This window comes from Helianthus annuus, chromosome 13 (genome assembly GCF_002127325.2).
Source record: "Helianthus annuus cultivar XRQ/B chromosome 13, HanXRQr2.0-SUNRISE, whole genome shotgun sequence".
Taxonomy (NCBI): Eukaryota; Viridiplantae; Streptophyta; class Magnoliopsida; order Asterales; family Asteraceae; genus Helianthus; species Helianthus annuus.
The window spans coordinates 7,395,158-7,414,378 of NC_035445.2; the positions used below are offsets into that span (position 1 = coordinate 7,395,158).

The 19,221-nt window shown below is 44.1% G+C and overlaps 1 protein-coding gene across 1 annotated transcript; it reads right to left on the reverse strand.

Annotated features, from left to right (window-relative positions):
• Positions 1-4,580: 4,580 nt before the first annotated feature.
• On the reverse strand, positions 4,581-5,720 carry LOC110900415. The gene has a single exon (XM_022147305.1). It carries the CDS (start codon positions 5,718-5,720, stop codon positions 4,581-4,583), a length of 1,140 nt encoding a protein of 379 aa, XP_022002997.1.
• Positions 5,721-19,221: the final 13,501 nt, after the last annotated feature.

Sequence of the window (19,221 nt, forward strand, 5' to 3'; positions counted from 1 at the left end):
AAAGACCTGACTTCTTTCGGAAGGGGCGCGACTCCTTGCTAAAAATATTCACAAAGGTCCGGAGATGACTGCCGCTGTAAATAATGCGATGAGCGCCGTTGGTGTCAACTCCGGTCTTCACAACGGCTATCTCCATGCTTTAAAGAAAAAGACTCCTTATGCAGAGGTTCCGATGCTAAATCGTAACGCAGCGGAGGAGCTGAATGCGGCGGTTGCTTGTTTTGACTCTCTTGTCTTTCCAGTGGTCGAAGATCTTCCGAAGTTGGTAAACGAACCGTTATCCAAGATAAAGGAGGCTCTTACTTTTGCGAACAGTGGATCTTCGGAGGAATGAGGTGGACATGCCCGGTTTCTTGGGGTATGCACATTGATAGTTTTTAATTTGTTAAACTGTGATTTTCAGAAGGTGGACATATCCGGTCACTTGGGACATGCACCTTGTTTTATGTTGAAATGTAATGATGTTCTTACCATACTTAACAATTATCCTTTTAATGTGTAAACAGTTTCAGTATCTTCCGGTTATGTAAATCCGGTTATTTTTGATGTAACCACTTCTTTGTGAATGCGTCCATGTTTTTTGTGTTTACATTTTCCAGTTTTAGAACGTTCTTTTTTAGGTACGAATCCAATTTTTACTTTTTTAGGATAATTTTATGCGAAGGAAAGAGTACGAACAAAGCCAGTTCGTTCTTGTCTTTTTAGGGTTAGCATCCCTGATTCGGCCGATTGGTATTTTTTGTGTTGCAACTTTTTATTGACAGAAACTTTAAGTATTCTATCTGATCTGTCCGGAATACGTTATCCGGTTAACACATGGTAAAACATTTAAAAAAGTCTGCAGGCAGAACCCTCCGCAGTTCTTGGAAATGCATAAAATCATTGGTGCGGGAAAAACCGTCCGCATTACAAGGAATCAAAGATAACGGAGGACGTAGCCTCCGTTTTACAAATTTATTTCAACATATTAATGAAGTTTTTCAAAGAAAACATTTCTTGAGGTGCACTCCATTCCAGGTGCGAGGGACGAGGGTTCCGTCCATCTTACTGAGCGTATAGGCACCATCTTTTCCGGCTGTCTTGATTTGATACGGACCTTCCCATCTTGGAGCCATTTTCCCTGCTCCCTCTGCCAAACTTGCCTCCTTGCTTCGCATGACGTAATCTCCAACCCTGAATCAAACCTCCTTTACTTTAGAGTTGTAATGTTTTTCCAACTCTGTTTTGTATTTCGCTTCTTGGATGGCCGCTAATTCTCTTCTTTCTTCGGCCAAGTCGAGGTTCAGGCGAAGTTCTTGTTCGTTCACTTCTTGACTTTGCTGCATGCGGGGAGTGGGTATGCCGACTTCGGCGGGAATGACTGCTTCCGTTCCGTATGTTAAACTGAAAGAAGTTTCCCTCGTGCTTGTTTTTGGCATCGTCCGGTGAGCCCACAGGACATGCGGAAGTTCATCAGCCCAAGAAACACCTTCTTTCCCCAGACGCTTTTTTATGCCCTCCACAATACTGCGGTTGGCTCTTTCTACCTGTCCATTAGCCTGGGGATGAGCAACTGAAGCAAAGTTTTGTTCGATGTGCATCCTTTCGCACCATGTTTTGAATGGTTTCTCTGCGAACTGCTTCCCGTTGTCGCTGACGATGCAGAGTGGCATTCCGTACCTGCACACTATATTTTCCCAAACAAACCTCAGTACTTGATCCCCGGTGATAATTCGGAGAGGTTTGGCCTCTATCCACTTTTTGAAGTAGTCGATGGCCACTAATAAAAACCTCACTCCTCCGGTGGAAATTGGGAAAGGACCAACGATGTCAATCCCCCACTTTTGAAATGGCCATGCGGAAGTTACGGGAACCAAATTGTTTTTTGCTCGGTGACTGATGGGAGCGTGCCGCTGACAGTCTTCACATGATTGCAATTCATTAACCGCGCTTTGGTGCATGCCCGGCCAGAAGTATCCGACGTTCATAGCCTTGGCTACGACCATTCTTGCTCCGGAATGGATGCCACATATCCCCCAGTGGATTTCTCTTATAACATAGCTAGCCTCCTCCGGAGTCAGACACTTGAGGAGCGGACCTAGAAAGGTCTTCCGGTAAAGTTTTCCATCATGGATTTGGTACTGCAGTGCCTTTACCTTCAACTTCCGAGCTTGGCCTTTCTCCTCTGGAAGAGTGCCATCCCTTAAATAGTCTAAGATTGGGGACATCCACGATTTTTCTTGTATGGAGATTGACATTACGGATTCCGTCTGATGGATGGCCGAAGCTTGTAGGGTTTCGACTAGCACTTCATTTGATAAGTGACAAAATGCTACTGATGCAAGCTTGCTTAAGGCGTCTGCCTTCTTGTTCTTGCTTCGTGGTATGTGAACTACTTTGCAAGAGTCGAACGTGGAGATCAAGCTGTTGACTTGGTTCAGATACCGGATCATGTTTTCTTCCCGTGCTTCGTATTCTTGATTGACCTGGTTGGCAACAAGTAATGAGTCGACATGGGCAAGTACCGAGGTCGCACCAGCTTTGGTTGCGGCTTGAAGTCCTGCGAGAAGGGCTTCGTACTCTGCTTCGTTATTTGAAGTTTTAAATTCGAAACGCAAAGCGTAAGTATATTCCATTCCGTCTGGGTCTATCAGAATTAGACCGGCGCCCGACCCCTCTTTACTGGAGGCTCCATCTGTATATAAATTCCATACCCTTGGAAGGACAGACTTTGCTTTGATACTTTCTCTGGTTGGAACTTCAGTAAGAAAGTCTGCCACAGCCTGGCCTTTCACTGGACCCCTAGTTCGGTAGGTAATATCGAAAGCGCTAAGCTCAATTGCCCATTTGGTAAGGCGCCCAGAAACTTCTAGTTTTCTGAGAATTTGTTGAATCTGTAGATCGGTTTGCACTTCTATATTGAAGGCTTGAAAATACCCCCGGAGATGCCTAGATGCATGTACTAGTGCAAGTGCCAGTTTCTCTATCATCGGGTACCGAGTCTCATAGTCTTTTAAAATGCGGCTCACGTAATAAACTGGTATTTGCGCTTGGTTCCGATGCACCACGAGTACTGCACTGATGGCAAAATGTGAAGCGGAGAGGTAGACTGTGACCGTTTCTCCGGTAATCGGAGCGGTCAGAGTAGGTAAAGACCCAAGACAAATTTTCAACTCCCGGAACGCTGAATCTGCCTCCTCCGTCCATTCTATTTTACCTTTCCCAGTTCGCTTTTTTAATACATTCATGAAAGAATTGGTCCAGTCGGCCACTTTTGAGACGAAACGATGGAGGGCTACCAATTTACCATTCAGTGATTGAATTTCCTTGACCATTTTAGGGGGTTGCATGGAGATTACCGCTTTAATCTTATCCGGATGCGCTTGTATTCCGGACTGAGTTATCCAGACGCCGAGGAATTTCCCTTCTTCTAAACCGAAAGAACATTTTTTGGGATTAAGCTTGAGGTTGATACTCCGAAGCCTAGTGAAGGTTTCGAGTATGTCATGATCATGTTATCTTCGGCTTTGCTTTTGATGACCAGATCGTCTACGTATATCTCTGAATTCCGACCGATCTGATCTTTGAATGCTTTATCCATCAACCTCTGGTATGTTGCCCCGGCGTTTTTTAGTCCAAACGGCATTTTGGTGTAACAAAAAAGACCTTCGTTGGTTGCGAACGCGGTCTTATCCTCATCTTCCAGAGCCATCTGCATTTGGTGATAACCTTTGTATGCATCCAAGAAGCATTTAAGACGAAAACTGGATAGAGAATCAATTTTCAAGTCGATCTCTGGCAGAGAGTAACAATCCTTTGGACATGCATTGTTTAGATCGGAGAAATCAACACACATTCTCCAAGTTTTATCTTTCTTTGTTACCATCACCGGATTGGAGACCCATGTTTGATACCGTACTTCCCTGATGATTCCAGCACTTAAAAGCTTCCGCACATCCTCGGAGATGGCTTTATGACGGGCTGGGGCCATGTTCCTCTTTCTTTGAGCGACTGGCTTTACTGAATGCGATACTTTCAATTTATGCTCAGCCAAGCACCGAGGAACTCCGACCATGTCAGAGGTTTGCCATGCGAATACATCAAGTGAACTAGACAGGAGCTTCCACAACCATTTTTTGGTATGTTCGGGTTTTTTTTTCTGGAAAATGTGGATGTATAGCCCATTCTTCTGTGAGGAGGGACGGAGGTTGCACATTTCCTTCGCTTTGTCGTACTTCAGCTATATGAACTGCCAATTTGGAGTGAAGAGTTGCTACTCCTGCTTTGGTGGGAAACTTTAATGATCCATGGATGGTTGAGCTGATAATACCGAAAGCGCACATCCCTGGTCTCCCTAGTATAACGTTGTGGATGGAATTTGCTCCTACTACTAGGTATGTCAAGTTGACGGTTCTAACCAGGCTTCCGGTTCCCAACGTTGTTGGCAGGGTGATTTGCCCAATCGGTTGCACCACTTCTCCGGAGAAGCTGACCAACGACATGGAGACTTGTATCAGTTTTGCTTTAGTTTGTGGCGCTAGCTGTTGGAAACACTGTTGGTACATAATTTCGGTGGCGCTTCCGCTATCAACATAGATTCTTCAAACCTTGTGGCCCGCTATTACTGCAGATACTACGATTGGTCCGTCTTTGATTTCACCAGGGGTTATTGGAGGGAAAGCGATCGGTTGTTGCATCCAAACGGCCATATGATGATTGGATCGCTTAATGCCTTGGCTATTTACTTTCCTAATCATGCAAATTGCTGGTTGGTTGTTCGGATTATCTGTTGCACTTCCCGAAGATTTCCCCTCTTTTACTTCCTTTACCAGGTGCGATAATTTGCCGGACCGTACTGCTTTTTCTATCTCTTGCTTCAAGGACCAACAATCGTCCGTATTATGGCCACGCGCATGATGGTACTCGCAGTATTTTTTGGAGTTTTTATCGCCTGGATTTCGGAGCTTTGGCGGAGCTGGAAAGTTTGCTCCTTCGGCACTGAGGATATCACTCGGAGTCTTGGAGAGATCTGATAGGTTATAAAACCTTGATCCGGAACTTCTTCCTCGTTGAGGTCTATCATTTCTACTGTAAGGGTGCGATCGTCCCCTATTCCCGGACGGAGTTTTGTCGAACACTGATCCGCCGTTTCTCTTCCAGGAGGACATCTTGTGCTCCGATTCTGGTGCCGGATTACACGCGTTTTTTCCTCGTGCAAATGCTCTAGCTCGCTCCATGAGCACCTCCATTGTTTTAGGGAGGTTTTCACGTAACTTTTCGACCAACTGGTTGTTTCGGACTCCATGGCAGAATCCGGATATCCTTAACTGGTCCACTACTCCGCTGATCTGCATGCTTTCTCGGTTGAACCGATCGATGAAATTATCCAAAGATTCCCCATCCTTCCTTAGGATGTTATGAACTTCAGTGATTTCTTTGGAGTAATGCCTCTGTTGGCTAAAGTTCTGGAGAAATAATCTTCGGAGTTCTTCAAAGTCATTAATCTCACCTTCATTTAGGGCATCAAACCATACCCGGGCAGCGCCGGTTAATGTTTGTGCGAACATGAAACACCATGCCGGCATCGGCCATTGTTCTACTCGTGCTGCCCCATCGAAATCAAACATGTGATCGTCCGGATCAGTGGTACCATCGTATTTCTTGACTGTGGTTGGCATTTTTAGCTTTGGAGGGAGCTTAGCGTGCGTGATACGAGCACTGAATTTGGACTTAGCAGTCATGGAAACCGGATGATACGGCTTAGTGAGTTACGGATCAGGAGCTACTTCCATTTGCGTTTCATTTCGTATTGCCATCGCTGGGGATGGTCCGGAAGATCCCTGCATGTACCCAATATAAGTTTCCGAAGTAACTACCATGGAGAAAGTTGGTGAAGTAAAAATTGTAGGACCCGTAGTCCTTACCGGTGTTTCCTCATGGAAGTGCCTAGTTCATAAACCGGGGATCTCTTCATCTCTAGCCTGTTGGGCTTTTAGTCTTCGTAGAAGACTTGCATTTTTAGACAGAAACTCCGCATCAAATTCTGATGCTTGGAGGTGGGAATCAATATTGTGACAACTCGAAATCTAGAACCTTTCGTTGTAACTTGCTTGTACGTTATGTGACTAGTTAAAATGATAACGTGAACCTTTTTATGTGATAAGTGCTTTGTTATGTGTGCATTTGTATATATATGTGTACGTGTTTTATGTGAACCGAGAACCCAACCCGAGAACAAAGAACCCGACTCGAGACCATGAGGTCTCGAGTGGACTTGGGCCGAGAACCTAGTGGCCGGTTGGGCCTTTGGGCCGTGAACCCCCACTCGAAACCCACTAAGGGTGCACACTTGGAACTTGACTATATATACACCACCTTAGTTAGTTTTTACCATTTGTTGAACATTAGAACACACACACACCCTCCTACTTCTCTCTCTAAACCTAAGAACACAAACACTTCATCATTCTTGGATCTTTGGACTTGGATCGGCTCACACACACACACCCGGTTGGAAGCTTTACACACACCCTCGAAACCCATTAACCGGTTAGTGTTTTTAAAGATTATGGTTGAATGCTTAGTGTTAGTATGTTCATGTTATGTTTGTATGATGAGATTATGTGATAATATGGTAGTTAACTTAGTTATGCATGATGTTTTGAAAAGAAATCGGTTCATGAATGTTCTTGTTATGTGTGGAACTATGCATAAATGCTTAATGTAAAAATGGGTTCATTGTATGTTAAAAGGTGAATGATGATATTGGTTGCACTTGGATTTGGATCCGAAAAGTTGGGTGTTTATACTAAACAAATCGGCTAATGAACATGTTTGTCATATAGGATGCATGATAGTAAATTGTATTTTGATTGTTGTTCATAGTGTTGGTTGAATAAGTGATTAATATGTTATGAACTTGATGAACACATGTTTGAATATGTGAAGAACACTTTGAATGATAGTTGAAGATTGAAAACCCTTGTGATTTTGATCCATCTTTGACCAATAACCTGATTAGGAAAACTGTTAGTGGAATGCTATTGGTTATTTCCGGATTTGGGCCTGATTATATTGTACCACTAATCTGACTACATCTGCATCAACACGTGAACTTGAAAACGACTGCTACCGACTCGCAATCACGCAGTTGCGACTCGCAACCACAGCGTGATGACTCGAGACCACGCGGTTTGCGACTCGCAACCATAGCAGGACAAGCCGAAACCACAGGTTACGAGTCCCGTTGCGACTCGAGACCTTAGCATGATGAACCGAGACTACGGTTGCGACACCGGTTGCGACTCGCAACCATCCATGATCAACACACAGCATGACTCGAGACCATGCTTGCGAGTCCGGTTGCGACTCGAGACCACACTTTGGGCCTTAGTTAGTGGGCCGGACTTATGAACTTCTGTGCTACTGTTGATGAGTTATTTGGGCCTGTTATCACGAGCCCAACTGTTTGGACTTTGAACATGTGATTAACTGTTACCTATGAACTGCTACTGATTAAACGTGTCTGCCATATGTGTTGAACATTTGTGCACTACTTGGTTCGAATCTGATTATACGTGATAACCGTGATAGGACGTTATTGACTACTTGCGACTTGATTGACTTTCTGTGATTAACTGCCGAGCAAACCGAGGTGAGTTCACACCCTCTACAAAGCATGGGATTCCCTGGGTTGGGAACTGGGTTAAGGAACGTGGGTTCCTCGTCCTCCTTGGGCAGGACGTCAGTGGTTCAGGAATGTGATTCCTCGTCCGGATGGACGGATAAACGTACTAGACTAAAACTCTATCACGAAGTCCCTCCTTTTTGTATCGACTAATCGCCGGGCCAATGGCGAGCGGGTCATTAGTTAGATAGCGCTATTTAGGTCTGACAAGCCTCACACCGTGCCGCAGAGGACGGGCGTGAACTAATGGATCTGGGGCACGTCAATGATGATAGACATTGATGTTTTCAGGGCACATAAACATGACTACAGTCAGCAATCGATACGGTAACGAGTCTAGTATACACATGGGGTAGCCCCCACGGCTGGAGAGCCAGATGATGTACATGGGGTAGCCCCCACGGCCGAAATGCCTGATAACTACATGGGGTAGCCCCCACGGCCGGAGTGCCGGAGTAACTGGGAACGAACTGGTCACGTTTTTAAAACTATGGGGTAACCCCCACGGCAGGATGCCAGATAAAGTAAACTGTTTTCGAAACAACTAAAACGAACGCCCACCCGTGAACTCACTCAACTAGTTGTTGACTCGTTACTACATGCTTTGCAGGACCATAGGTACTCAGTGGGAGCTTGCATGGAGGAGGATCGTTGTGGGACAGGGATTGCTACAAGACTATGTTAAACTTGAAACTTTTGGAACTTATGTTACAACTTTAAACTTATGCTTCCGCTTACAACTTAAACTTATTTGTTTTGGAACACCAATCGTATTGGTTAAACTTTTATAATTACTTATATGCTTGTTCAGTATGATTGGTGGCTGGATCCTGGTCAGTCACGCCTCCAAGCGGTAGTACTCCGCAGGTGGGATTTTGGGGGTGTGACAGATTGGTATCAGAGCCATTGGTTATAGTGAACTTGGTTTTAATAAAGGAGAAACGTTTTTGTTAAAACCAGACTATAACCGGTTTAGTGCTCAACGGTCCACAACGACACTTCGCTCCTCATGCAAGGCTCGACGTTCTAGGTAATATAATGTATGTATATGGCCTACTTGTTAGTTGCGTAGTACATTGCTCATGGTATGCTTGACTAGTATAACTACTGTTGTTTGAACACATGCGTACTTACTCTGTCCTACTATCGTGCTTTCGCGAACCTCTCTCACACGTATTGCTTTTATTATGAAGAACCATGTCTGGACGCGTTAACATGACACAAGCCCAGTTGACGGCTTTGATCAACGAGCGAATTGACGCAGCGCTCGCAGCTGCACACGCAGGAGGTATATCCTGCAGTCCGAAATTGTTCTAGGATCATTTGGATCCTACTCTCGTGAACCAACCTTTGTGTTAAACTCTGTCTTTTCTTTCACCTACCTTAGGTCAGTATGCTCAGGCACCGGTGTGCACTTTTAAGACCTTTATGGACTGTCGACCCACTACTTTTAGCGGAACTGAGGGAGCAGTAGGTCTCCTACACTGGTTTGAGAAACTGGAGTCTGTGTTCGAAATGTGTGAATGCCCTGAAGCGCGCAGGGTGAAGTATGCTACTGGTACTCTCGAGGGTTTGGCTCTCACGTGGTGGAATGCTCAAGTGCAGATGTTAGGGTTGGTTGCTGCCAATGCCACCCCATGGGAAACTTTCAAGGAAATGATCAGGGAAGAATACTGCAGTCGTGACGACATTCACAAACTGGAAGATGAGTTCTACAATCTCAAGATGTCGGGGTCGGAGATTGAGGCATACACTAAGAGATCGCATGAGCTTGCCTTGTTGTGTCCTACTATGGTGGATCCTCCCTACAAGCGAATTGAACTCTATCTCAAGGGCTTGGTGCCAGAGATCCAAAGTCATGTGACTTCAGCGAACTTGACTACTATCCAGCAGGTTGTACAGTTGGCTCACCGTCTCACTGACCAAGCGGTGGAGCAGAACAAGTTACCGAAGCGCATAGGTGCTGCAACTACTTCTGGTGCTTCTAGTGGGGATAAACGGAAATGGGATGGAACTTCAAGCAGGGGTTCAACTTCGGTGCAAACTCAGTCTCAGCAGAGAAAGACGGACGATCACAAGAGCCCCAGTCAGCAATCGTCTGGTGGTCAAAGTCATGGTGGGTACAAAGGAAATCACCCCAAGTGCAATCGTTGTAGCCTACACCACAGTGGGCCATGCACCAGGGGCAACTGTCATCGATGCAACAAGCCTGGTCATGTTGCAAAAGATTGCAGGAGCGCATATCCCGTCAATCAGAATCGTCAGCAACCTCAGCAGAACCAGCGACAGCAGCAGGGTAACAACAAAGGGTGTTTTCAGTGTGGAGCTGAAGGTCATTTCAAGAAGGATTGTCCCCAACTGAACCAGAACAACAACAATAATCAGGGGAATGGTAACAATGGGAACAACAACAATGGTGCTAGGGGACGTGTGTTCGTGATTGGCCAAGGTGAAGCAAGGAATGATCCCAACGTGGTGACGGGTAAGTTCCTTCTCGACGACTTTTATGTTACAGTCTTATTTGATTCGGGTGCCGATACTAGTTATGTGTCACTAGAAGTTAGTAAGATGCTTAAGCGTATTCCTACACCCCTGAGCGACAAGCACACTGTAGAGCTAGCTAATGGTAAGAGTTTGGAAGCCTCTCACGTAGTCAAGGGTTGCCAGCTTATTCTCGCTAACCAGACTTTCTCTATCGATCTTATTCCTATTGTCTTGGGTAGTTTCGACGTTGTCATTGGGATGGATTGGTTATCCCAACACCGAGCAGAGATTCTTTGCAACGAGAAGATCGTTCGTATTCCTGGTTTAGGTAGTGAACCTCTCATGATTCGTGGCGACAAGAGAAGTGCTGTTGAGAACATCATCTCTCTTCTTAAGGCTCAGAAATGCTTACGAAAGGGCCACACTGCGATTTTGGCTCTAGTTACTGATACCACAGAGAAGGAGAAGAAGCTAGAGGATTTTCCGGTTGTACGCGACTATCCTGAGGTATTCCCTGAGGAATTACCTGGTCTTCCGCCCCATCGCCAAGTCGAGTTTCAGATTGATCTAGCTCCTGGAGCCGCGCCTGTAGCCCGTGCACCTTATCGTTTAGCGCCATCAGAGTTGGAAGAACTCTCCACGCAACTACAAGAACTCTTGGATAAGGGTTTCATTCGTCCTAGCTCATCGCCTTGGGGAGCTCCAGTGTTATTTGTGAAGAAGAAGGATGGTACCTTCAGAATGTGTATCGACTATCGCGAACTCAACAAAGTGACTGTGAAGAATCGTTATCCTCTACCGCGTATTGACGACTTGTTCGACCAGTTGCAGGGGTCGAGCTACTATTCAAAGATCGATCTGAGATCGGGATATCACCAGCTGAGAGTTCGGGAAGAGGATGTCTCTAAGACGGCCTTTAGGACTCGATATGGGCACTATGAGTTTCTGGTCATGCCGTTTGGGCTGACGAACGCACCGGCAGTTTTTATGGATTTGATGAATCGAGTGTGCAAACCGTATCTGGACAAGTTTGTTATAGTCTTCATCGACGACATCCTGATCTATTCTAAGAGCAAGGAAGAGCACGAACAACATCTACGACTTATTTTGGAACTCCTTCGGAAGGAACAGCTTTACGCAAAATTCTCGAAATGCGACTTCTGGCTTCGTGAAGTCCATTTCCTAGGGCATGTGGTGAACAAGGATGGGATTCACGTTGATCCATCCAAAGTGGAATCTATTAAGAACTGGCCTGCGCCTCGCACACCAAAGGAAATTCGCCAATTTTTGGGATTGGCAGGATATTACAGGAGATTCATTAAGGATTTTTCTAAGATCGCGCAGCCTCTCACCTTACTAACGCAGAAAGGCGTTGTTTATCATTGGGGAAATGCACAAGAGTTAGCTTTTCAGCATCTAAAGGATAGACTTTGTAGTGCACCTATCCTTTCACTGCCAGAGGGCACAGAAGATTTTGTGGTTTACTGTGATGCATCAATTCAAGGTCTTGGTTGTGTATTGATGCAACGAGATAAAGTCATAGCTTACGCCTCACGACAACTTAAAGTTCACAAGAAGAACTACACTACGCATGATTTAGAGCTGGGAGCTGTTGCTTTTGCACTTAAGTTATGGCGGCATTACCTGTACGGAACCAAGTGCGCCATCTACACCGACCACAGAAGTTTAGAACACATATTCAAGCAGAAGGAACTGAATATGCGGCAGCGACGATGGGTCGAGCTGCTGAATGACTACGAGTGCTCTATCAGGTATCACCCGGGCAAGGCCAATGTTGTGGCAGACGCCCTGAGTCGGAAGGACACTACGCCTAAGCGCGTAAGAGCTTTACAACTCACGATACATTCTAGTCTACCTTCGCAAATACGAGCTGCTCAGATAGAAGCACTGAAACCAGAAAACGTTAGAGCTGAAGCTCTACGCGGGTCAAGGCAACGCTTAGAACAGAAGGAAGACGGTGCTTATTATGTAACAGGACGCATTTGGGTCCCACTCTATGGCGACTTACGAGAACTTGTGATGGATGAAGCGCACAAATCTCGCTACTCGGTACACCCTGGTTCGGACAAGATGTACCACGATATTAAAACTACGTATTGGTGGCCTAGCATGAAGGCCCACATAGCAACCTACGTCAGCAAGTGTTTGACTTGTGCGCGAGTCAAGACAGAATATCAGAAACCTTCAGGCCTACTTCAGCAACCAGAGATACCACAATGGAAATGGGAGCAAATTTCCATGGATTTCGTTACTGGCTTACCTAGATCACAGCGCGGGAACGATACTATCTGGGTGATCGTGGATCGACTCACAAAATCCGCACACTTCTTGGCAATCAAAGAAACAGATAAATTCTCCACTCTAGCGGAAATATACCTCAAGGAAGTTGTTTCGAGGCACGGGGTGCCCACTTCTATTATCTCTGATCGAGATGCACGTTTTACTTCGGAACTGTGGCAGGCAATGCACAAGTCTTTTGGCTCACGTTTAGATATGAGCACAGCGTATCACCCACAGACGGACGGGCAGTCCGAGCGAACTATTCAGACATTAGAAGACATGCTTCGCGCTTGTGTAATCGACTTTGGCAACAGCTGGGAAAGGCATCTGCCACTCGTGGAATTCTCGTATAATAACAGCTACCACACCAGCATTAAAGCTGCTCCGTTTGAGGCATTGTACGGACGTAAATGCCGGTCACCCCTCTGTTGGGCAGAAGTGGGGGATAGTCAGATCACTGGTCCAGAACATGTGGTAGACACTACTGAGCGGATTGCTCAAATACGACAACGCATGGCGGCGGCTCGTGACCGTCAGAAGGCCTACGCCGATAAGGGCAGGAAACCACTTGAGCTCCAGGTTGGGGAGCGGGTATTACTCAAAGTCTCACCCTGGAAGGGTGTGGTTCGTTTTGGTAAACGCGGCAAACTCAACCCACGGTACGTTGGACCTTTTGAAATTCTTGAGAAAATAGGCAAGGTGGCCTACAGACTGAAATTACCAGCAGAACTCGGTGCAGTTCACAACATTTTCCATGTGTCGAATCTGAAGAAGTGTCTGTCAGATGAGACGCACGTAGTTCCTCTGAAGGAACTTACGATCGACGAACAGTTGAAATTCGTCGAAGAACCTGTCGAGATCACGGACCGGGATGTTAAGGTCCTCAAGAGCACTAGAATACCTCTTGTACGAGTTCGTTGGAACTCACGTCGCGGCCCAGAGTTTACCTGGGAGCGCGAAGATCGGATGAAACAAAAGTATCCCCAACTGTTTGAGAACAGTACAAACGCTACTGAGGCTGAAGCTACGGAATTTCGGGACGAAATTCCAGATCAACGGGGGGTGGATGTGACACCCCAGGAAAACCGGGAAAACCTTGCAACCTAACTAGCTTCCTCAGTGAGTGCCATCAAATTTCGGGACGAAATTTCTTTCAACTTGGGGATGATGTGACAACTCGAAATCTAGAACCTTTCGTTGTAACTTGCTTGTACGTTATGTGACTAGTTAAAATGATAACGTGAACCTTTTTATGTGATAAGTGCTTTGTTATGTGTGCATTTGTATATATATGTGTACGTGTTTTATGTGAACCGAGAACCCAACCCGAGAACAAAGAACCCGACTCGAGACCATGAGGTCTCGAGTGGACTTGGGCCGAGAACCTAGTGGCCGGTTGGGCCTTTGGGCCGTGAACCCCCACTCGAAACCCACTAAGGGTGCACACTTGGAACTTGACTATATATACACCACCTTAGTTAGTTTTTACCATTTGTTGAACATTAGAACACACACACACCCTCCTACTTCTCTCTCTAAACCTAAGAACACAAACACTTCATCATTCTTGGATCTTTGGACTTGGATCGGCTCACACACACACACCCGGTTGGAAGCTTTACACACACCCTCGAAACCCATTAACCGGTTAGTGTTTTTAAAGATTATGGTTGAATGCTTAGTGTTAGTATGTTCATGTTATGTTTGTATGATGAGATTATGTGATAATATGGTAGTTAACTTAGTTATGCATGATGTTTTGAAAAGAAATCGGTTCATGAATGTTCTTGTTATGTGTGGAACTATGCATAAATGCTTAATGTAAAAATGGGTTCATTGTATGTTAAAAGGTGAATGATGATATTGGTTGCACTTGGATTTGGATCCGAAAAGTTGGGTGTTTATACTAAACAAATCGGCTAATGAACATGTTTGTCATATAGGATGCATGATAGTAAATTGTATTTTGATTGTTGTTCATAGTGTTGGTTGAATAAGTGATTAATATGTTATGAACTTGATGAACACATGTTTGAATATGTGAAGAACACTTTGAATGATAGTTGAAGATTGAAAACCCTTGTGATTTTGATCCATCTTTGACCAATAACCTGATTAGGAAAACTGTTAGTGGAATGCTATTGGTTATTTCCGGATTTGGGCCTGATTATATTGTACCACTAATCTGACTACATCTGCATCAACACGTGAACTTGAAAACGACTGCTACCGACTCGCAATCACGCAGTTGCGACTCGCAACCACAGCGTGATGACTCGAGACCACGCGGTTTGCGACTCGCAACCATAGCAGGACAAGCCGAAACCACAGGTTACGAGTCCCGTTGCGACTCGAGACCTTAGCATGATGAACCGAGACTACGGTTGCGACACCGGTTGCGACTCGCAACCATCCATGATCAACACACAGCATGACTCGAGACCATGCTTGCGAGTCCGGTTGCGACTCGAGACCACACTTTGGGCCTTAGTTAGTGGGCCGGACTTATGAACTTCTGTGCTACTGTTGATGAGTTATTTGGGCCTGTTATCACGAGCCCAACTGTTTGGACTTTGAACATGTGATTAACTGTTACCTATGAACTGCTACTGATTAAACGTGTCTGCCATATGTGTTGAACATTTGTGCACTACTTGGTTCGAATCTGATTATACGTGATAACCGTGATAGGACGTTATTGACTACTTGCGACTTGATTGACTTTCTGTGATTAACTGCCGAGCAAACCGAGGTGAGTTCACACCCTCTACAAAGCATGGGATTCCCTGGGTTGGGAACTGGGTTAAGGAACGTGGGTTCCTCGTCCTCCTTGGGCAGGACGTCAGTGGTTCAGGAATGTGATTCCTCGTCCGGATGGACGGATAAACGTACTAGACTAAAACTCTATCACGAAGTCCCTCCTTTTTGTATCGACTAATCGCCGGGCCAATGGCGAGCGGGTCATTAGTTAGATAGCGCTATTTAGGTCTGACAAGCCTCACACCGTGCCGCAGAGGACGGGCGTGAACTAATGGATCTGGGGCACGTCAATGATGATAGACATTGATGTTTTCAGGGCACATAAACATGACTACAGTCAGCAATCGATACGGTAACGAGTCTAGTATACACATGGGGTAGCCCCCACGGCTGGAGAGCCAGATGATGTACATGGGGTAGCCCCCACGGCCGAAATGCCTGATAACTACATGGGGTAGCCCCCACGGCCGGAGTGCCGGAGTAACTGGGAACGAACTGGTCACGTTTTTAAAACTATGGGGTAACCCCCACGGCAGGATGCCAGATAAAGTAAACTGTTTTCGAAACAACTAAAACGAACGCCCACCCGTGAACTCACTCAACTAGTTGTTGACTCGTTACTACATGCTTTGCAGGACCATAGGTACTCAGTGGGAGCTTGCATGGAGGAGGATCGTTGTGGGACAGGGATTGCTACAAGACTATGTTAAACTTGAAACTTTTGGAACTTATGTTACAACTTTAAACTTATGCTTCCGCTTACAACTTAAACTTATTTGTTTTGGAACACCAATCGTATTGGTTAAACTTTTATAATTACTTATATGCTTGTTCAGTATGATTGGTGGCTGGATCCTGGTCAGTCACGCCTCCAAGCGGTAGTACTCCGCAGGTGGGATTTTGGGGGTGTGACAAATATGAATGGCAAGGTTGTTCCTGGTGCCGAGCTCAAAGGAGCTGAAACTGTGGAAGTGATGCTTGCCAGTGCTGTAGTTTGCGTACTAACAGCTATGGATCCCGAATTCATAGAACTCGAGACCGCCATAGATCAGTTCGTTGCTCAAGAAATTCACCAAAGTGAAGGACTGTGAACTGTGAAATCAAATGGCGCCAATTGAAGAACCAAGAAATCGAAGTTAGGCCGGAGCCTGTTATCGAGAGTTTGGCTCCTGTAAGCTGACTGGATGACGGTCCTGCAAAACAGAAAACCGTTAGGCTCGCCGCAGAGATGGGAGGGCCCCTCTGCGACCATCCTCCGGCGTGAGGATAAGTATAGGTAGAGAGAGAAAATAGAGAGAGAAAATAAGGACGGAGGTTCAGAAAATCGTACTTGACATTGTACTTTGGTGAGGTATTTATAGTGGTCAACTAAGATGATGTCATTCGTCCAGACGCACTCGAACGAAGGTTCGTCCTCGGAGTTGTGAGGAGAGCGGACATATCTGAGGTGCACGTACAAGTAGAGAGCATGGGGACGGACATGCCTGGTTCGTCCTAGAGGATCATGTCCGGCCTCGGATGTGTATCTTCACCTTGGGCCAAAACTTCATAAAAAATAAAGCCTTCTTTGAGTTCAAAGTTCATGGTCAGATCTTTAAACCTCCAAGGCAGGTCCGAAGGTAAGCATACCGAGGGACTTGTAGCTACATGGCCGATTCAGACCATCGGCCACGGCGGATACACCGAACATACATTTATGATTGCCAGACATCCGGACAAGTCACATAAAGTGTATCCGGTCTTTACTCAAGGACACACGTCAGAAGGTGGATCTAGGCTGGGTGATGTCATCCACATTAACAAGTATAAATACCCTCCACAAGTACACTTCAAGTACGATTTCTCTGAACCCTCGTCCTATCTTTCTCTCCCTAAACAAATACTTATCCTTACATCACATGGTTGTCGCAGAGGGGCCCTCCCATCTCTGCGACGAGCCTAACAGTCTGTTGCTTGTGCAGGGTTATCTTGTTCACAAGTTTTCGAGATCTAATCACGCCAGACCAGACATCATTCCAAGTTTTGGATCTTTAGCAGGGTAATCCCACTAGTTTATAGTTATAAAAATCAACTAAACCGTCCGATTTTGGTCAAGAAAACTTGTAAAAGTTTAAATGTATAAGTTGATAGCAGATCACATGAAACGATTATGGTTGAGAACTGATTCTACTTATTCTATTTTTATGATGGACAATAGATTAAAAAAACACAAACTAATAGAATAACTCGAAACTTGAAACATTTAGATGGTTATTCGGGTATCAAGCCAGATACGTGAATATTCTAAAAATTGTATAAGGTGATACCCATCCACTTACTTGACACTATCTTTTTACCCGTTTATGCGTGTTAGAACCGAATATACTAATATATTATATAATCTTAAAAATTATAATAAACAATCTTTTAAATTGTTAGAAACTTGAAATTATTAGAAAGATATAAAATTGATATACTACGCGAATATTCTAAATTTGTATAAGAGCATTCACATTCTATCCATCAAAATACGTGAGGGGGAGTTTTTATATTATAAAAGGTATAAAAAGTGGTTGTGAGTGGAGGAGAGAGAAAATGTTACTGTTCATCTGTATATTTGAGGGGACACTGTTCACCCACTATAATTTTTTAATATATATTGAAAGTGGTTGTGAGTGAAGGAGAGAGAAAAATGTAATGATAATATTATTTAATTAAAAATGAGAGAGAAAAAGTATTTGTTTTTAATGAAAATATATTGATATAGGAGTTGTTTTTTAGTGGAATGTATGTATAATTTGATGGATTGGATGTGAATGCTCTAAGGTGATACACATCCACTTACTTGAAATTGTCTTTTTTCCGTTTACCCGTATTAGAATCGAATATATTGATATATATTATATAATCTTAAAAATTATAAGAGTAAACTGCCATTTTGGTTTCTGAGGTTTGGTCACTTTTGCCATTTTAGTTCAAAACTCAAACCTTTTGCATCTGGGTCCTTTTGGTTTCAGTTTTATTGCCATTTTGGTCCAAAAATGAAATCAGGTCATATTTGTCTTGTAAAATCTTGCAATTTTATCATTTTTCTTAGAGGCAAATCAGGTCATATTTGTCTTATAAAATATGGTATTTATTTATAAAAAAGAAATGATCATTTTGCCCTTACAGAAAATGACAAAATAGCAGGATTTTATAAGACAAATATGATATGATTTCATTTTTGGACCAAAATGGCAATAAAACTGAAACCGCAAGGATCCAGATGCCAAAATTTTGAGTTTTGAACTAAAGTGACCAAACCACAGGGACCAAAATGGCAGTTTACTCAAATTATAATAAACAATCTTTTAAATTGTTAGAAACTTGAAATTATTTAAAAGATATGAAATTGTTGTACATTAAGATTATGGGTGTGGAGGGGCTTAGGTTGGGGCATTGCTTGACACGTGGCAGGTGTGGGCTCCACCAGTCCACACCAAAAAAGTGGGGTGTGGAAGGGGTGTGACCAGGCGGCATTGGGGTGTCATGTGGCACCTAATTTTCTTTTTTTTTTAATTTTTTATATTAATCATAAAATTTAATAAACTAATTTTAAAAACATATTTTATTTATATTAAATAACTACAATAAAAAAATACATTACATCACAAAAAAAAAAAAAAAAAAAAATCAATCATCCTCATCTTCATCTTCATTGGAGTCGAATCTAGGAAGTGTCGAAACATGTTCTCTCAAGTATCTTTTCATATGTAGTTCAATGATATACGCACAAAAATTGTGAAAACTTTCCCTATCCACTCGTGCCGACATTTTTAAATAGTCGTCCATTATGTTGACTATATATATATTTTTAGAGTTTGATAGTGGTTTTTCATCTTTTGGATGGTAAAAATGAGTAAGAAATGAAAGGTTTATATAGGAAATAATTAAAAGATTTTTTTTAAATAGCCGTTGGCCAACGGCTATGTCTAATGGCTAGCCAAACGGTCATCAAATACTAACCAATCATGGCCCGCCATGTCACC

What these genes read in the sequence shown, in the direction of transcription:
- LOC110900415 (XM_022147305.1), bottom strand. Translation starts at nt 5,720, where the DNA reads ATGACTGCTAAGTCCAAATTCAGTGCTCGTATCACGCACGCTAAGCTC.